The 16,576-nt window shown below is 46.3% G+C and overlaps 1 protein-coding gene across 4 annotated transcripts in view; it reads left to right on the plus strand.

The window, feature by feature from the left end:
* Nucleotides 1-16,576, plus strand: part of LMF1 (lipase maturation factor 1) — a 146,860-nt gene that overhangs the window by 17,902 nt on the left and 112,382 nt on the right. Inside the window, exon 3 of one of the 4 annotated variants that reach the window (XM_068207261.1) lies at nt 2,993-3,003. The exons of the other annotated variants lie outside the window; for them this stretch is intronic. Coding sequence (XP_068063362.1) covers nt 2,993-3,003 — 11 coding nt within the window. The remainder of the gene's footprint in view (nt 1-2,992; nt 3,004-16,576) is intronic. 4 annotated transcript variants of the gene reach the window in all.

The following is a 16,576-nucleotide window of genomic DNA, read 5'->3' on the forward strand; positions in this document are numbered from 1 at the left end:
TGGTGTTGGGCACTGCTGGGGTGGAACTGGTTTTACTCTGTTGTTGTTACAAATTCAGCTGGGTTTTCCTCAGAACGTCCAGAATTTATAGCTGTGAAACAAACAGAGTTTATAGATGCGAAGGTAAAATCTGCCTGGTTTGTCCTGTTTTTGATGGACTCTATTTGGAATACATATTTTTGGGGATATTTTGCCGGTTTACAGACCCCTGTCCCAAACAACTCCTGCATTAAATAACCTGTGCAGCTCTATGGGGTAGCTGAGTGGAGAAGGAAATGTGAATTTATGGGGCAAGTCTGGCTGATGAGCTCCTTCTCCAGCAAGCAAAAACCATCATCCCTCCTGCTCTGCATGCAGGAAAAAAGGAATTCTCTGGAAAAGGTGGCATTTTGTGTCAGGTGGGGAATTCCTGCTCCCTGGGAGCTTTTGCAGAGCCGTGTCCTCAAAGCCCTGACAGCAGGAAGTGTTTTCCTTGGGAATAATGGGGTTCAAAGCAGGTTTTGCTCTCAGTTTTTCCTTTCCAGGAATATACTGAAGCTAGAATTAATCATCAGGACAAGGTGGTGAAAACAATTTAACTCAAATATTAAATGATGTTTATGATTCCCAGCTGATCCTGGCTAAGTGGGACATGGATTTTCCTCCCCTGACAAGTCAGGGCTAAAAATGTTGTCTCTCCCAGCAGAAAGCAGCTGTGACATCACTTTTTAATGGGATTTATGCAATCCAAGTGGAATATGCTTTGAATCAGCAGAATCTTATGCAATCCAAGTGAAATATCCTTTGAATCAGCAGAATTTCTGCGTTTGACAACGTGCAGATCGAAAGTTCTGCAGGTGAAATTTACCCCCAAGCCTGCAAAATCAAATCAAATGTTTCTCCTTATTATCTGTTGGGAATGTTTCAAATACCAAAATGTGAAAAAAAAAACCAAAAAAACAAACCAACAACAACCCAAACCCCACATTTTTTTAATAAATACTTCTGTTCACTCGTTGTAGCCACCTTGAAAAGGAAAACTGGTGATTAAATTCTAAACCCCAGCCTGAAATCCATGGGAATTGGGTACCTGCCCTGCTTGTACCTATTAAAAACGAAGAAATCCCTGCAAGAATTCCTGCTGGTTTTATGGATTCGGAGCGGGCCATTTGGTTTGGTTTCCTTGGCATTTGTCTCACAGGCTTCTTCAGAGAAATAAATCCACAAGTGTTTGCCTGTCATCACATGACGAGGCCGGGAGCCTGGATTGATGTAATCAGCACCAGGCACACGTCAGAGAACTTCATGTGGTTCAGCAAAATACAATATTTTATTAATTCCTCATTTTGGGGAGGGCTGGGCGTGTGTTTTTAATGAGCCTCAGGGGGTTCTTAACTTGTGCCAAGAAATGAGAATAATTCCTGCGAGCTGGTGTTGAGCAGCACCAGGAGCCTGGTGGAGATCAGCAGAGTGAGGTTCCCTTAATGACAAATAACTTCATTAAAAGCTGCTTTTATTATTGATTAAATTACAAATTATCCTGCTTTTTGTTTTTCTCTTTATACATCAGTAAACCTGCAGGAAGTTGTTGTTAAATATGGTGTGAAATATTGAGGTTGATTGGTTCAAAAAGCCATCAGTGATGAGTATAAAATGCAACTTATTCAGGAGATTTTCAGTTGTAGCAAATCCTTCTAAAAATGTTTGGAATCTGGTGTGTTTCTTAGTATTGGGGGGTGGGTTTTTTTGGGTGGTTAGTTTAATATGCTGCAAATACAAATACATATAAATAAATACAAATATAAATCATTAAACAAATACATACAAATATAAATCATTAAACAAATACATATAAATACAAATACAAATCAATAAATAAATACATATCAATACAAATATAAATAAATACATATCAATACAAATATCAATCAATAAATACATATAAATACAAATAAACTCAGTAAACAAATACAAATACATATAAATGAACAAATACAAGTAATACAAATATAATCAAATAAACAATTACTAACAAATACAATAAATAATAATACAATTACAATACAATTGCAAGTAACTACAATAAATAATAATACAATTACAATAATACAATTACAATTGTATTACTAATAAATTACTAATAAATACAACAATAAATACAATAAATAATAAATAATTATAAATAAATAAAATATTAAATAATTACTAAAATAAACAATTGCAAATAAATACAATTAATAATAATGCAATTAATAATAATGCAATAAACAATAATGCAATAAATAATAAACGACAATACATTAAATAATAAATGCAAAGACTTATAAATACAAATACATATAAATATACAGATATAAACAAATATAAATAAATATAAATAGATATGAATATACAAATATAAATAAACAAATACAAATATGTATAAATACACATAAATATATAAATATAAATAAGCAAACACAAATAAATACAAATCCATATTAATATAGAAATATAAATAAACAAATACAAATAAATACAAATTCCTGGTGTGGGATTGAAGCCATGCTGGGAATAAGCACAATTTGAAGAAGAGCATCTGAAAACTTGCTCAGCTTTGGGATTAGCAGTCAGTTTTGGTCAGAACTGGTAATTTTACAGGAACTCGCCGTGCTGCAGCTGAGGCTGGAGGGAATCGCAGTGGGAAGAGCAGGAGCAGCCCTTGGGAAGCCCAGACCTGCTGGGATTTGGGGCAGGGATTTTCCTTTTGTGTCTGCTGCTTTGGCCAAAGCAATTCCTTGGAGTGCTGAGCAGCCCAGAAATTCAGGAATTTTCTCCTCTCCCGTTTCCATGCAGCAGCATTTGCCCCTTTATGGTGCATCTTGTGCAACTCGGGACTTTCCTGTGCTCCCTGACAGCGTTTTGAAACCCCAAATGTTGGAAGTGAGGAACAAAACCAGCACGAGACGTCGTTCCCTGGAATTTATCAGCCCCAGTTTTAATTCTTTGGCTTTCTCTTCATTTTGTTTTGCAGGTATTCCTTTGGTAAGTGACTAAAAATGAGCCAAAAGCTGCAGTAATATTTTGTTGATGCATATGTGGGTATGTAGCCTTTCCATTATTCCAGCTTGTTTGCTCTTCCTCTGGCATGTTTAAATTTTGATTTTTTTTTCTTCTTTTGATGGCATATTTAAATTTTGTTTTTCTTTTGTTGGTTTTTTTTTTTTAACTTAAGCGTATTTTAATGAAGTTTATTCTTTTATTAAGCTTTTGATTGAATTTCACTGCATTGATTTTTGATTAAGTTTCCCTGCATTTCTTTCTGCCCACGTGCCCTTAAAGAAAGGAAATTCTGTAAATTGAGCCTGAGGAGAGCTGATGGAAGGGTCATGTTTGGGATGAAGGGATTGAAGGACTTTCTTGGGAGGGAATCTCTTCCTCCCAAATTCCCTTTCCACAGGTGATTTGGATATCAGGAACCTCTTACTCCTATCCTGGGTTTTTCCTGGCATGAGCTGCAGGTGTTGCTCTCTTGGAGGTTGGAATTTTTCTTTTCCCTGTTGGATTTTTTTTTTTTTTGCAGTTTTCCAACCCATTCTTAAATGGAAGATTAGAAATCCTGCTGGAAGCATTCCTGTCTGTGGAAATATTGGGAGAACTGCTGGTTTTCTGGGAATTCCATGGAATAGCACCTTAAATCAGCCTGTTTGGCTGCGTGTTCTCCCTTCAGGATTGGCATGGTTTGGGTGGGTGGAGAAGGACTCTGGATCGTGGTTGGAATTGGGATTTGTGTTCCCAGATGGAATCTGGTTATTCAGAAAGGAGGCACAAGAATGGCTAAATTCCATTTGTGTGTCCCAGGGAGGTTTGGGCCCTTTTCCTTTTGGGAATTGCGGCTGTCTCCTCATTCCCAGTGGAATGTTCTGGAATTCAAGTTGCTCCTTGAACTGCCTGAGGCTTTCTGGGAATGCTGAGGTGGAGCTTCTTCAAGTGGAGGCCAGAATGTGGAGACTTCTCCATTCTGCTCCATAAAGCATTCCAGATAATTCCTCCCTGTTAAATGTGGATATTCAATCCAGGACAACACAAACCCAGAGGGCTGGACTGGAGTTGCTCACCCTCTGGGTGTGCTGCTGATGGGTGTTGAAAAACGGTTTGTTTTTTTTTTTTTTCAAGTGGTGTTTCATATTTTTTTGGCTTTTCCTTGTGTCCCAAGTGGAGATCCCCCTCCAAGGAGCCCTTTGTACGCAGTGGGGTCTCTCCCTTCCCCGTTTTTGGCGTGAGGGCTCCTTCGGAATGAGATGAAGGAGATGTAAATCTCCAGTTCCTTTTGTTAGAGCACAGGAAAACCACAATATTTTTGTTATAATATAGCTGAAACAACAACATTGTCATCCATTGCTGGGGCAGTACATTAAATATTGCTGAGCTCTGGAAGCCTCATGCTTTGGGAGCATCTACTTCAAAGCAAGATCCTTTAAAAAAAAGGAAAAATCCTGGAGAGTTCTTTGTTAAGTGCTGACTGCTTCCTATCCCCCTCCAGGAAGTGTGGAGGTTTTTTTTTTTGCTACATCTCAGAATGGGTTTTGGTAGCCTCCATTCAATCTCCAGGCTGTCCCTGTGGATTTTGAAGAACTCCAGAGCCTGGAAGTAACAACAAGCTGTGGGATCAGCTGGTATTGCCACAGGTTTTGCTCTTTGCTCTTACTCCTGGTGGGGAAAAGTGATTAAAAATCCTCCTCAGTGGAGGGAAGGAGCTGGGAACCAGGAGTGCAGAGCCCCAGGTTGGGCTGTGGCTCCCTGGAAGCTGAGGAGCTGCTCGGGGATGCAGATCCTGGAGTGGGCATCAGCCAGGCCTTGTGCTGCTCTGCAGGCAGCTGAGCTGGGGTCACTTTAGGCTTAGTTTAGTGGTACTCTGCTGTAAACCTGGCTTTGGACCCAGCGGGGTGCCCTCAGTGAGGGCATGCTGGAGGCACCTGGGTCCTTCCCTGTGGATGGGCACAGATCCAGATCCAGGGCCACTTCTCCTCCTTATTTTTGGAAGGGCACTGTTCTGGTGAGGCTGTTCCTGGCTGGATGGGTGGGATGGGATGGCTGGATGGAGTTTTGGAATGGCTGGATGGGATGGGTACATTTTTGGAATGGATGGATGGCTGGATGGATGGATTGTTGGGATGGGATGGATGGATGGATTGTTGGGATGGATGGATTGTTGGGATGGATTGTTGGGATGGGATGGATGGATGGATGGATTGTTGGGATGGGATGGGATGGATGGATTGTTGGGATGGGATGGATGGATTGTTGGGATGGGATGGATGGATGGATGGATTGTTGGGATGGGATGGGATGGATGGATTGTTGGGATGGGATGAATGGATGGATTGTTGGGATGGGATGGGATGGATGGATTGTTGGGATGGGATGGATGGATTGTTGGGATGGATTGTTGGGATGGGATGGATGGATGGATGGATGGATTGTTGGGATGGGATGGGATGGATGGATTGTTGGGATGGGATGGATGGATTGTTGGGATGGGATGGGATGGATGGATTGTTGGGATGGGATGGGATGGATGGATTGTTGGGATGGGATGGGATGGATGGATTGTTGGGATGGGATGGATGGATGGATTTTGGTATGGATGGATGGATGGATTGTTGGGATGGATGGCTGGATGCGCTGCCTGCCCTCCCTGGAGCACAGCTGCAGGACCAGGCTGCTTCTCCAGAGCTTTCCTGGCTTCTCCCTCCTCAGCCTAAATCTTCTCCTGGAGTTTTGCTGTTCCAAGGCCTTTCCCTCATGTTCTCCCTGCTGGAGCCCCTTCCAGGAGTCTTGGTGGCCTGGCCTGGCTCAGCTCTGCCTCTCTCTCCAGGTTCCCTCTAAGCTGCTGGGATTAAAAAGAGCCCCCAGGGCCAATTTCTGCTTTATCCTTCCTGAAAATTCAGGAGCTATGTTCTCCTGGCTCGGAATGAGACCAAAACTGCCCCACCAGGTCTGTGGTGGTGCCACCTTTGCTGATTCTGGCCCTGGGTTCTCTCCAAGAGCAGGAGCTCCTGGGGAAGCTTCTGCCTCCAAGGACTCCTTTCTTTTCCCAGTGGAAATCTGATTCCATGTAGGGATTTATTATCCCTGCTCTAGCAGAGGCTTGGAAAAGGTGCTGCTCTTTTCCAGGCTTTTTCCTCTTTTTTTTCTGCTCTGCCTTCTGGTTTTAAGGAGCCCCCAGATATTCAGAAGAAACTTTGAGGGTCCTGAGTCTGTCTTGGTCAGAAAATAAAAAAAAGGTGGCACTGGGGAGTTAAAAGCAGGAAAACTGCAAGGATGGAGTGAGTTGTAGTGGATCTGTGCGAGTGGAAATCCAGGGAAAATGAGGTCACTGTCCAGAGAGATCCTGAATTATCCCAGTGGTTCTAGGATCCCTGTTCCCAGCAAGGAGCAGGCAGGAGAGGCAGGAATGCATCTGCTGCCCTCGTGGCTATCAGTGGATCATTAAACAGAAAGGATGGAGGAGCAGCTGATCCCATTTGACTCCTGATGCTCCAAAGTGTCCCGTTTGGAGCCAAAGCAAATGTTTCCTTAGGGATCATTCCAGGAGCCTGGCTCCTGCACTCCTTGCAGGCCAGATTTAGAAGCACATTTTAAAAGCAAAGAAAAATTTTCTTTTTTCCCCCCCTCCCTCTCCCAGTAAACTTCCTTGTGCATTTTGGTGTGGAGAAAAGACAATCCCTGAACAAACTCTGGAGGTTTTTTTCCATTATCTGTAAACATGGAATGAGCAAATAACTGAGTTCCTGCCCAAAATGCCCCCCAGTTTGATATTGCATCTATTAGCTCAGAATTTGAGCTGAAGTGTGTTTTGATTAGAAGTAGAATAAAAAGTTGAGAGCGAGTATATGTAATTCTCCATCACTTGTTAAATCCTCACTCTTTGCTTCAATGCAAATTGTTCCAAGGAGGATTTTCTTTTAAAAGGTCTTCAGGGATCTCGAATTTTAGATGTGCATTGACATAAAATTAAATGTTCGAGTGCGCAGCTGGGGTTCTGGGTGAGATGGAGGAGATGTTTCTGCTCAGTGAGTGTTCCCAGGGAAGGGGGGAAGTTTTCCTTTAGCTGCACCAGCCTGGAGAGCAGCTCTGTGGTCATGGAGGAAAATGAGAGGAAAATGAAACAACTGAGGTCAAACTTCACAGGTGCTGGTCCAAAGCTTGGCTTAAGGTGGGGATGGGCTGAGCCCAGCTCAGAGCTAAGCTGGAGATTGCTGCAGACCCCTCTGCAGAGGGGGAGGTTGCCCAAGAGAATTCCCTGGCAGAGAACAGTGGCTGCTCCATCCCTGGGAGAGTCCAAGGCCAGGCTGGAGTAGACCCGGGAGAGTGGAAAAGTGCCCATGGCAGGGGGTGGAGCTGGACCAACCTAAAGCTCCCCTCCAGCCCAGTCCAGTGTGGGATTCTGTGACGTTCCACGTGGCAGCACAGGATTCCCAAGCTGGCATCCCATGGCACTGCTGGTCCTGGCAGCAGCACGTGGGGTTGGGCTGCTCTGTGTTGTTCCCAGAGCACTTTGCTCCATTCCCAGCAGGACACCCTGGATCCCAGAGGATCCCAGAGGATCCCAGAGGATCCCAGAGCCCCTGGCAGTGCCTGGGCACCCAGCTGGCCACGGGCTGCTCTTTATTCACCCCACACCAGGATGGGAGGGCTGGAGCTGCTTCCCAGACCATTCCTGCTCCTGCCTAATATTGGGATCTGCTGGTCCTATTGCTGCTGTAAGAGTGGGAAACTTTTCTCTCTGTCTTATTAAATCTATTTTTCAAGCTGTCACTTAAGCAGGTCTAGTGACAGAGTCGGATGTTTATGTGGCCCTGGACACTTGAACTCTGGTGTTTTCAATCACAACAGCACCTTTTGCCAGCCGGTCTGAATTAAAAACTCCCCCTGACCTTTTACCCCCGGCCCTCTTAAATTCATGCTTTAAAAACAGCTTAATGAGGGGTTTACTGGCCCAATTGGAAGTTTTTATTAAAACCTATTAGTGAGCTGGAGTAGCCTGCCTGAAGGAAACGATTAGGCCAGAGCAGCTCAGCTCAGAGCTGGCCCTTAGCCACTCCAGGTTTTCCCTAAACTGCTTCCAGACCCACGTTAACCCCAGTGCTGCAGCCTGCACGGAATTCATATCCTCTGCTTTAATTTATGGCTTGTCTGATTCCCTGCCCAGCCTCGCCCCATGGCTGGGTTTAATGCTGCTGGGCCTGCCTTAAAGGGCAGCGGGGCTTTGGCTCGAGCCGGGCTGGTCTGGGGGCTGGTGGCATTTATCTGCTGTCAGCAGCCTGCTGCAGCATGAGCTTGTGGCTGGGGGCACTGAGGAAGCAGGGCCTGAAGCCACACGGCCTCTCCTGAGTTCCTGGTTTCTTCCCAGTGCATTCCCCGTGTGGCAGGGAGAGCTGCTTATTGTAAACGCAGGTGAACGCGGTGGGAAGGAATGCTGATGTGTGACTTCCAGTTCAGAAGCTGAATGGTTTCTTTATTAGAACTGTGCTATAATCCATTGATATATTATTTAAAGGAGATACTAAAACTACAAACCTGCTTTTCTCACTACCATATCTCACTAACTCACAACTGGTGACCCTCTCTGAGAGTGCAGCCACAGGTGAATTGGATTGGCCATCAGCTCCAACAGTCTTTACTAGACTCTAATTAAGCAATCATTTTAGGTAAACAATTCTCCAAACACATTCCACATGGGAAAAACAAAGAGCAGAAATAGAAATTGTTTTCTCTTTCTTCTCTCTGTGCTCCTCTATGAAAAAATCTTGAGAGAGAGAAGAATGTGCCTGCCACAGCTGCTGCCCGTTCCCTTGTGTGCTAACCAGCACCAAAGGCAGCTGTTCCCGGTAAAACTGGGGGCAAGGCTTTGGTTCAGGGCCTGTAAAGCTGGGGCTGAGAGATATTTCCAGGGGGAAAAGTAAAGATGTCAGCCTCAGAGTGAGGAAAACACTCTAAAGGAAAACACGACCCCCCGCTAAAGAGGGGAAGTGTTCCCCCAAATCCGCTGCCCCAGGGGTGAGGTGTGGAGCCTGCTTGGGCAAAGCCACGATGCTCCCGTGCTCCTGGGGAAGCTTTCCATGAGGAACGTCCCAGCACCATGGAGCTGGAGATGCACTGGTGGAACAGCTGCGGTTTGAGGTGAAATTGGGTTTTCTGGAGGACACAGACAGGAGGAGCTGGAGGGTGGAAATCCCAGCTGGCTTCTGCTGTCAGCTTCCAGTTGGATCTCAGCTTGTTTGCTCTAAGTCTGTGTTTTATGTTAAAAATTAGGCCAGTGGTCCTTGCCTGTCTTCAAAATAAACCTTACAAGGCTGCTGAAGCTTTGGAGATGTTATCTCCATGTTCTTATCTCCATGGATTTGAGGGATACAGCCCAGAGGTCCAAATTTTCAGGAAAAGCCTCCAGTGGAAGGTGGCACTGCCCATGGCAGGGGTTGGAATGGGATGGGCTTTAAGGTCCCTTCCAACTCAGACCACCCCAGGTTTCTGTAAAGCCAAACCAAAGGCTGAGATTTGGACTCTCCCTTCCAAAACCTGGTTTTAACCTGGAAACGAGCCAGATTCCCTCCTAATAAGACAATAATAGCAAAATGAATGGGGGAAAAAAGCAGGAAATTCCCAGTGTACCAACCAGCCTGCTGTTTAATTGACAAATATTTCCGTTCTGGGATGCACCTTGAGCGTGATAAAGCAGAAATAATCCCAAAAGAAAAAGCAACTGGTCCCTCTCCACACCCCACATTCCCCCCGAGTCACCTCCTGCCTGTATTTCTCCTGGCACATGGCTGCACCGACCTCGGTGCATTCAAAAAAAGAATGTTTAAGGAAAAATGTGCCATTAAAGTTATTACTGTGAAGTAGTGCCTTTGATTGCCGCAATTATGCAAATGAGCTGAAGGGATAAAATCCTCCTTAACGAGGCCTGGTGGAGATGGTGGTGCTGGAAGGAGTGCAGAACTTCTCCAAGGAGCTTTCCACGCCTGGAATTTTCTTCCAGCCCTTTGCCACGTTCCTGGATCTCGACCTGTGTCACTGCTGACCGGCCTGCGGATGTGATTTTATTTTCCCTTAATCCAGGAATGTAAGTGGGTGGAATGGGAACGCTGGCCTTGCAGAAAGTGGGAGAGCCTTTCCCTGAGCAAATTGTTTCTGCACAGCTCTTGTGACCGGCTTTTGGCCCGGCCTCGAGAAAAAGGAAACAAACAAAAATGCCTTTTGCAGGCAGGGGTTTCGTTCTTGGGAGAAATTTGGGATGAATTCGGGTGGTCAGGCTTTGGAAGGGGATGCCCAGCAAGGTTTGGAGTGCCCATCCCTGGAGGTGTCCCAGGAATTCCTGGAGGTGGCACTCAGAGCTCTGGGCTGGGGACAAGGTGGGCATCGGGCACAGCTGGGACTCCATGGTCCTGGAGGGCTTTTCCAGCCTCAGTGATTATGGAATTTTGTGATCTTTCTCTAAAAATGGACTTGGTGATCCTGGAGGGCTTTCCCAACTTTGAAGATCCTGGCATTCCGCGATTTCCATCAGAAAGGGTGCACTGGCCTGGGTGACTGTCAGGGGTGGAGCTCTCCTGCGTTAAGGCTCAGACTGAAGCCTTGCCAGGTTCACTGGAATTGTCTCCAACGTTTGTTTCAAAGCAGGGAGCTGGATCCTGGTCTCCCACAATTTGGGAAAGCGTGGCCCGAGTTAGATGGGAACTGTCTGGTGTGGCTGAGGGAATTATCTCCTGTTCCTGTCTGGTGCTTCAGCTCAGGGTTTGGCTGTTGGAGCAGAGCTGAGGGGTGACTTTGGACTGGGCCAGAAAAGAGGGAGGGGGACTTCTTGTAGGGGCAGATCGTGACAGGATGGGGGGCAGCGGGTTTAAACTGCAGTGGGCAGGGATAGGTGGAATGTTGGGAAGGAATTCCTCCCTGTGAGGGTGGGGAGGGGCTGGAATGGCTTTCCCAGAGAAGCTGTGGATGCCCCTGGATCCCTGGAAGTGTCCAAGGCCAGGCTGGAGCACCCTGGGATGGTGGAGAGTTTTGGGATTGGAACTGGATGGGCTTTAAGGTCCCTTCCAACCCAAACCATTCATGATTCTACACTAGGAGAAAGGCAATTAGTGTAATTAGCTGTAATTGCTCCTGTTGTGTAAGACTGAACCTGTTCTCAGGTTCACCTGCAGAGTTTGATCCTGGCCCTGAGCTCTCCTGGGTTCCTTATCAAGCCAGCACTTGTTCTTATCTTGCAGGAGCCTCTCTGTTATCTCTCCCAAGCTTTCCCTGGATTTGTGTTAATCCTCCCATTAAACCCCCAGGCTTTCTGCCTGCTCCCAGTTCTTCTGTGCAAGAGCAGGAGCAAGCCTGGGGGTCAGGCAAGTGCCAGCTCAGCTCTTTCAAAAATCCTAGAGCAGCCTTTTCCCAGCGAGGTGGAGCTGAACCTCACGTTTTGAGGAGGATTTGAATGTCCAAACATCCCAATTAGGGCTGACTGCTCCCTGTTTGTGCTAATAAATGGATTTTTTTTTAACCAAGAAAAGCTTGTTCCAAAGTCACTATAAACCAGGGAAGTGCTGCCACCACTTTGGGCTGGAGTTCAGATCGTGTGACAATGCCTGGGGACAGGGCTCAGGGTGGGACGGGCTGACCTGGACACAGCACCCCCTGCTTTGGGGTTTTAGGAGATCCCATGGAATTCCCCAGCTGGAATGTGGCTGGGAAGGGGTGATTTATTCCCCCACTCCTTCGGGGAGTGGGAATTTTAATGAGCCCAAGGATCCAATCCTCCTTTTGTGCATCCTTGGGGAAAGCTGAGCCCCACGTGCCCGGGCTGGGATGGGCTTTGGGATGGGAGCTGTGGCATGGCCACTGTCACCTGCAGGGTTCTCCCGTGTCCTGTGGCACAGAGGGAGTTGGAAAAGAAAATCAGGGATGTGGGGCTGCTCTGAGCCTGCTCCAGCTGTGATCACAAATATCCTGGAGCTCGTTGCTTCCCCCTCTTCTGGTTGTTCCCATTTCATGAAAAAAGAAGAGTTTTCCTGCAGGAAAACCAAAACAAAGTCCCCCAGCAAGGCTGACCAGAAATACCCCCACAAAGTGCTCCTGTAAATGTCATATTGTGGGATTGTTTTCAGCCTTTTGCTCTATTAAAAAAAAAAAAAAACAAACCCAGACAAGCGTTTTGAAGAGGATTTTTGGCAGGTGTGACAGCAGCTGCAGAGGACACTGGCTTCATTTGATGGAATCATGGAATGGTTTGGGTTGGAAGGGACCTCAAAGCTCATCTTGTTCCATGAGGTTCCACTATCCCAGGTTGCTCCAAGCCCTGTCCAACCTGGTCTCCACCTGATTTATGGAATTCTGCTGGATGGCAAACCTTTGTGCTTGAAGGATGTTGGGATGCCAAGCAATTTTGGCACTTTTTGTCCCTGCAGTACTTGCCAGCTGTCCCTAACTCTGGGGAAAACCCACCTGCTTGGCTTCACCTGGAAACTGCCAGCTCCAGGGAATGTTTTGTGAGCCCAGGACCCACCTAAAAGCAGAATCCACTCAGAAGTGGGAGATAGGAAGGTTGTCTCCTGATTTTTAGCGAGAAAGACCAGCTGGGGAGGCTCCAGTGAAAACAATGGATCAGTGCTGGCTCCCACAGGCTGACACCTCTCAGCATGGAGCTGTTTAAATTCCCTGTGCTGTCTCCAGGCTTTTGATGGAGGGAGGATGAGAGCTGGGCAGAGCTGCCTTCAAGGCTTGCTTCCATCCAAAGCTCAGCTCTGGCACGGGGGAAGAAGTTTGATTTTTATTTTTGTGTTTTCCTGAAGTTAAATAAACCTTGATGTGCAGAGTAACCCCTGGATAATCACAATAAACCGAAGGGCATCCAAGGAACTGCTGGAGTTTTTCTTTTCCATTATCCACTGTCACTTCCAACATCTGATTTCTCTGTGGCTCGTTCCCATCCCATGCCCTTTTTCTGCCCTGATCTACATCCCATAGAAGTTTCCTGGCAGTGGTTTGTGAGGGTGATTCCAGCCCTTCTCATGGAGTTTTGGAGCTCTGTTTTTCCTGGGGATGGTGGGTCCTGGTGGATGTTCTTCTGTGGAAGAATTATTAATTAAAGGGTTGAGATCTTGGCATTGGACACCTCAGGGCAGCTGGGAGTTGTGTGGGGAGCTCTGAGGGAGGTTGGGCCCTTTTTAAGGAATCCAACTCTTGGGATATTCTCTATCCTTTTCATTGATCTGGGGTGTGGAGGTTTGGGTGGAAGTCTGTGGATTTGTGTTGCTTTCCATCAGGAATATTTGATGAGCAGAGAAGAAGTTTGGGTCAGGTTAAATGATTGATTTTTTTGTCTTTCATCAATCAGTGAGAGGATTGGAAAAGCTCTTGGTCTGGAACACCTTCTCCATCTCCCTGCAGGATCCCAGCTGGAAGCAGCCACAGCATTGCAGTAAAAATGAAAAAAAAAAAAATTCCATTTTCCTGTCTGTTCCTATCTGGTACTTTCTTTTGGCCATGGATTAAAAATCCATTGGTTTGAGCAATAAAATTAAGGCTTTTTTCCAGGACATTTGTCCTGTGTTCTTATCTATTCTTATCCCTTTTTTCCTGCAGGAAGGAGGAGAAGGAATGGGATTGTTTTTTTCCCTTCTTTTAAGTTGTCTTCTTTGGGATATTTATTTGACAGCTTGATGCTACTGAAGGTTAAATATTGTTTAATTGTATTTATGCTGGCAGAGCCCCTTTTGGAATTCTCTGGGATTCTTCACAAGTCTCTGTTTTGAGGTTTATTGCATTTTCTGTGTTCTCTTCATGCATCAGAACTGGTGGAAGTGAGAGCCAGAGGTCAAGTTTGATCTTCCTCTAAATCCAGACTCCTTGATCTGCCTGGAGCAGGGAACAAACTCCATGAATGGAGCTGTCTGTGGACTTCTTCTTGAAGTCCCTTTGGCCAAAAATGTTGTTTCCTTGGTATTGTTTGTGGGAATGTGCTGAGGTTGAGCAGACTTCTGGATCAGCAAAATGAAAAGTCAGGATTTTTGGAATTGATGCAGTTCTTTTTGCCTTGCCATCTTTAAATTAGGAAGAACACATGTTGTAGTTGAGAGATAAATACAAATTTAGACTTCAGTGGTAACAGAAATGGTGTGGTTTAGTGAGGTTGTGCATGTGAAGAACTCTTAGCAACCAGATTTTCTGTATTCCCCTGCCTTGAAATGGGAGCTCATTAATGACTGAGCATCATTAAAAATCAGACTTGAAGGGACTTTATGGGGTTTCACTGCATCATCTGAACTCCTGATTTGGGGTTAAATCACTCCAGGATGCAATGTGCAAAACCTAAAGGGAAAGAGCACAAAGTGCTTGAGCCGTGTCTCAAAACCACCAGGGAGCTCAGGAATGGAGCTGCCACTTCTCCTGCTGTCCCCAAGGTCTGTTTGTTGACAGGAATTTCCTGGGAGTTGAAATCCTTTTGTGTTTTTCTGTCCTTCGTGGCATCTTTGCACACAAGCCTGCTTCCTGCTGAGCCCTGTGTGGGCTGCTTCGATTTCCTGAAATATTCCCCCAGCCCTGGGGTGTCCCAGACTCATGTTCCCATTCCTGATTTCAGGGCAGTGCTACCTAGCCAAATATTTCTGGCCACCCCCTCACTGCATCCCTGCAAGTCCTCAAGAAATGGGATTCATTTATTTACTTTAAGGCCAGGGAAATCATTTTCTCATGGGCTTTTTTTCCATCCTCGGGCCGGGTGAAACCGCAGTGTTAAGCCATCCTCCTCCCAGCCATCCCTGGGAAGCTGGAAGGAGCCAAGGTACATATTTGCTGTTACTCCAAGCAGATAAGTGTCAGGATTTCAAAGCAAATTCCAGCTGAAATCTCTGCTGCACCTCAGCTCCCGTGCCTGGACTCGGAGCAGTCGCTGCTATTAGGGCAATTTTCTGGTGTTTTCCTGCTCTTTTTTAAGGGGTGGGCCTGGATGCATCCCAAAATTACCTGTCCTTGTTATAGCCTGGAGGAGAGGAGGCTCCAGGGTGACCTAACTGGGGATCTTGGCACCTGAAGGAGCCACAAGAAATAATAGAGTTTTGCTGTGCTTTCTTCTCTTTATTTCCATATTTTTAGATACTTGAAAAATAATTTATCGTTAATATCTGTGCTCATGTGGTGGCTTAGAGTGGGAGGAGGTGTGAAAGGATCCTGGGGGGGAAAGGAGCCATGGAAAAGGTGAAGCATGAGGGGCAGAAACCTCCAGGGAAATGGTTCTTGTCCCTTGTTTTGGGTTCCTGAGGGAATGCTGGTGTTTTGGAAGGGAGAAAGACAGCCACAGCCCTTTGTCACAGACTGTCACCAGGGCAAACACTGCCGGGACCTTTTTATTCATTAAATACAGGTTGGGAACCAGCAGGGGGAAATCCCAGGTGTAAATGTGGGGCAGTGTCAGTGCACTTGGATTTGCCCAGCTGTGCTGGAGACAGAAATTCCCAGAGGGATGGGCAGGGGAATGCCAGGGAGGTGTCTGAGGGGATAATGCAGAGCTCTAGCTCTTCCCATCTGTCCTTTGCTAAGCTTTAAAGTCCCACTTTTTGTCCCCTTTATCACAACATCTAATGTAAATATTCTCCATGCTCATTTACATGGCTTCTTAATATTCCTAATAACGTTCCTAATAACATTTTTCTGGCTCATTCAGATTTTCAAACAGCTAGTGGCCAGGGAGAGGATGAGAACACTTTTAAGTCAAGATTTGGTGTTTTGGAATCAACCCTATAAATGTGAGCTGCAGCACATCCGGCTCTGGGATTGGTGTTTGCATGGAATTGGTGCCTTGGGAAGGCTGAGCTAGAGCAGAGGCTGGGCAGGGTTAAAGAATAAATAGGGATTTATTAAAAGGATCTCCTTCATGGATCGACCTTGGGCAGCACAAGAGATGCACCCAAGATGAACCAAAGGGGTCCCAAAAATGGACTCAAGGTCTCTCGCTGTGATCAGCTCTGCTCCATTGGCACACTGGAGTTCATTGTCCCATTCCAGCTTTAGCCCATGCAGTCCCATCCTGCTTGTTTTTCTCTCTCCAGCCCACGTTGTTTGTGCTCTTGGGCTGAGATTTGGATCATTTGTCCTTGGTCCCCAGCTGGAGAAGGAATTGTTTTGTCTCCCTGCTCTGTGCAGAGAGCTCGCCATCCCCTAATAATGAAGCTCAGAACTGCACACTAAAGCAGCACAGAATGTGAAAATATAAAACCAAAACCTGAGGCATCGGGATGGCCCCGAAGTGACCTGGCTGTGCCCGAGGCTCCGGGGCCATCCCCGCTCTCGTGCCCATCCCTGGGCACAGCACGGGGAGCTCTGTCCCAAAAGGCTCCAGGATTCCCAGCTGGTTTGGCTGCCAGACCCTCGGGCTGGGAGCTGGAAGCTGCTGTGAGCCTGGAGAGGCTCAGTCCCAAAGTGTCATTTGGGATTCAATCACCCCCCAAGTCAGGAGTGATCCAGACCCTGGAGCAGGGATAAACCCCCATCCCTGGGGGTTTGAGCCATGCTGTAGCTCCTTCTCTGTCGTGGAAAACCCTCCCTCGTGTTCAGCTGTGTTGTGTCAGCC

This window comes from Anomalospiza imberbis, chromosome 16, assembly GCF_031753505.1.
Source record: "Anomalospiza imberbis isolate Cuckoo-Finch-1a 21T00152 chromosome 16, ASM3175350v1, whole genome shotgun sequence".
In the NCBI taxonomy this organism is placed as follows: Eukaryota; Metazoa; Chordata; class Aves; order Passeriformes; family Viduidae; genus Anomalospiza; species Anomalospiza imberbis.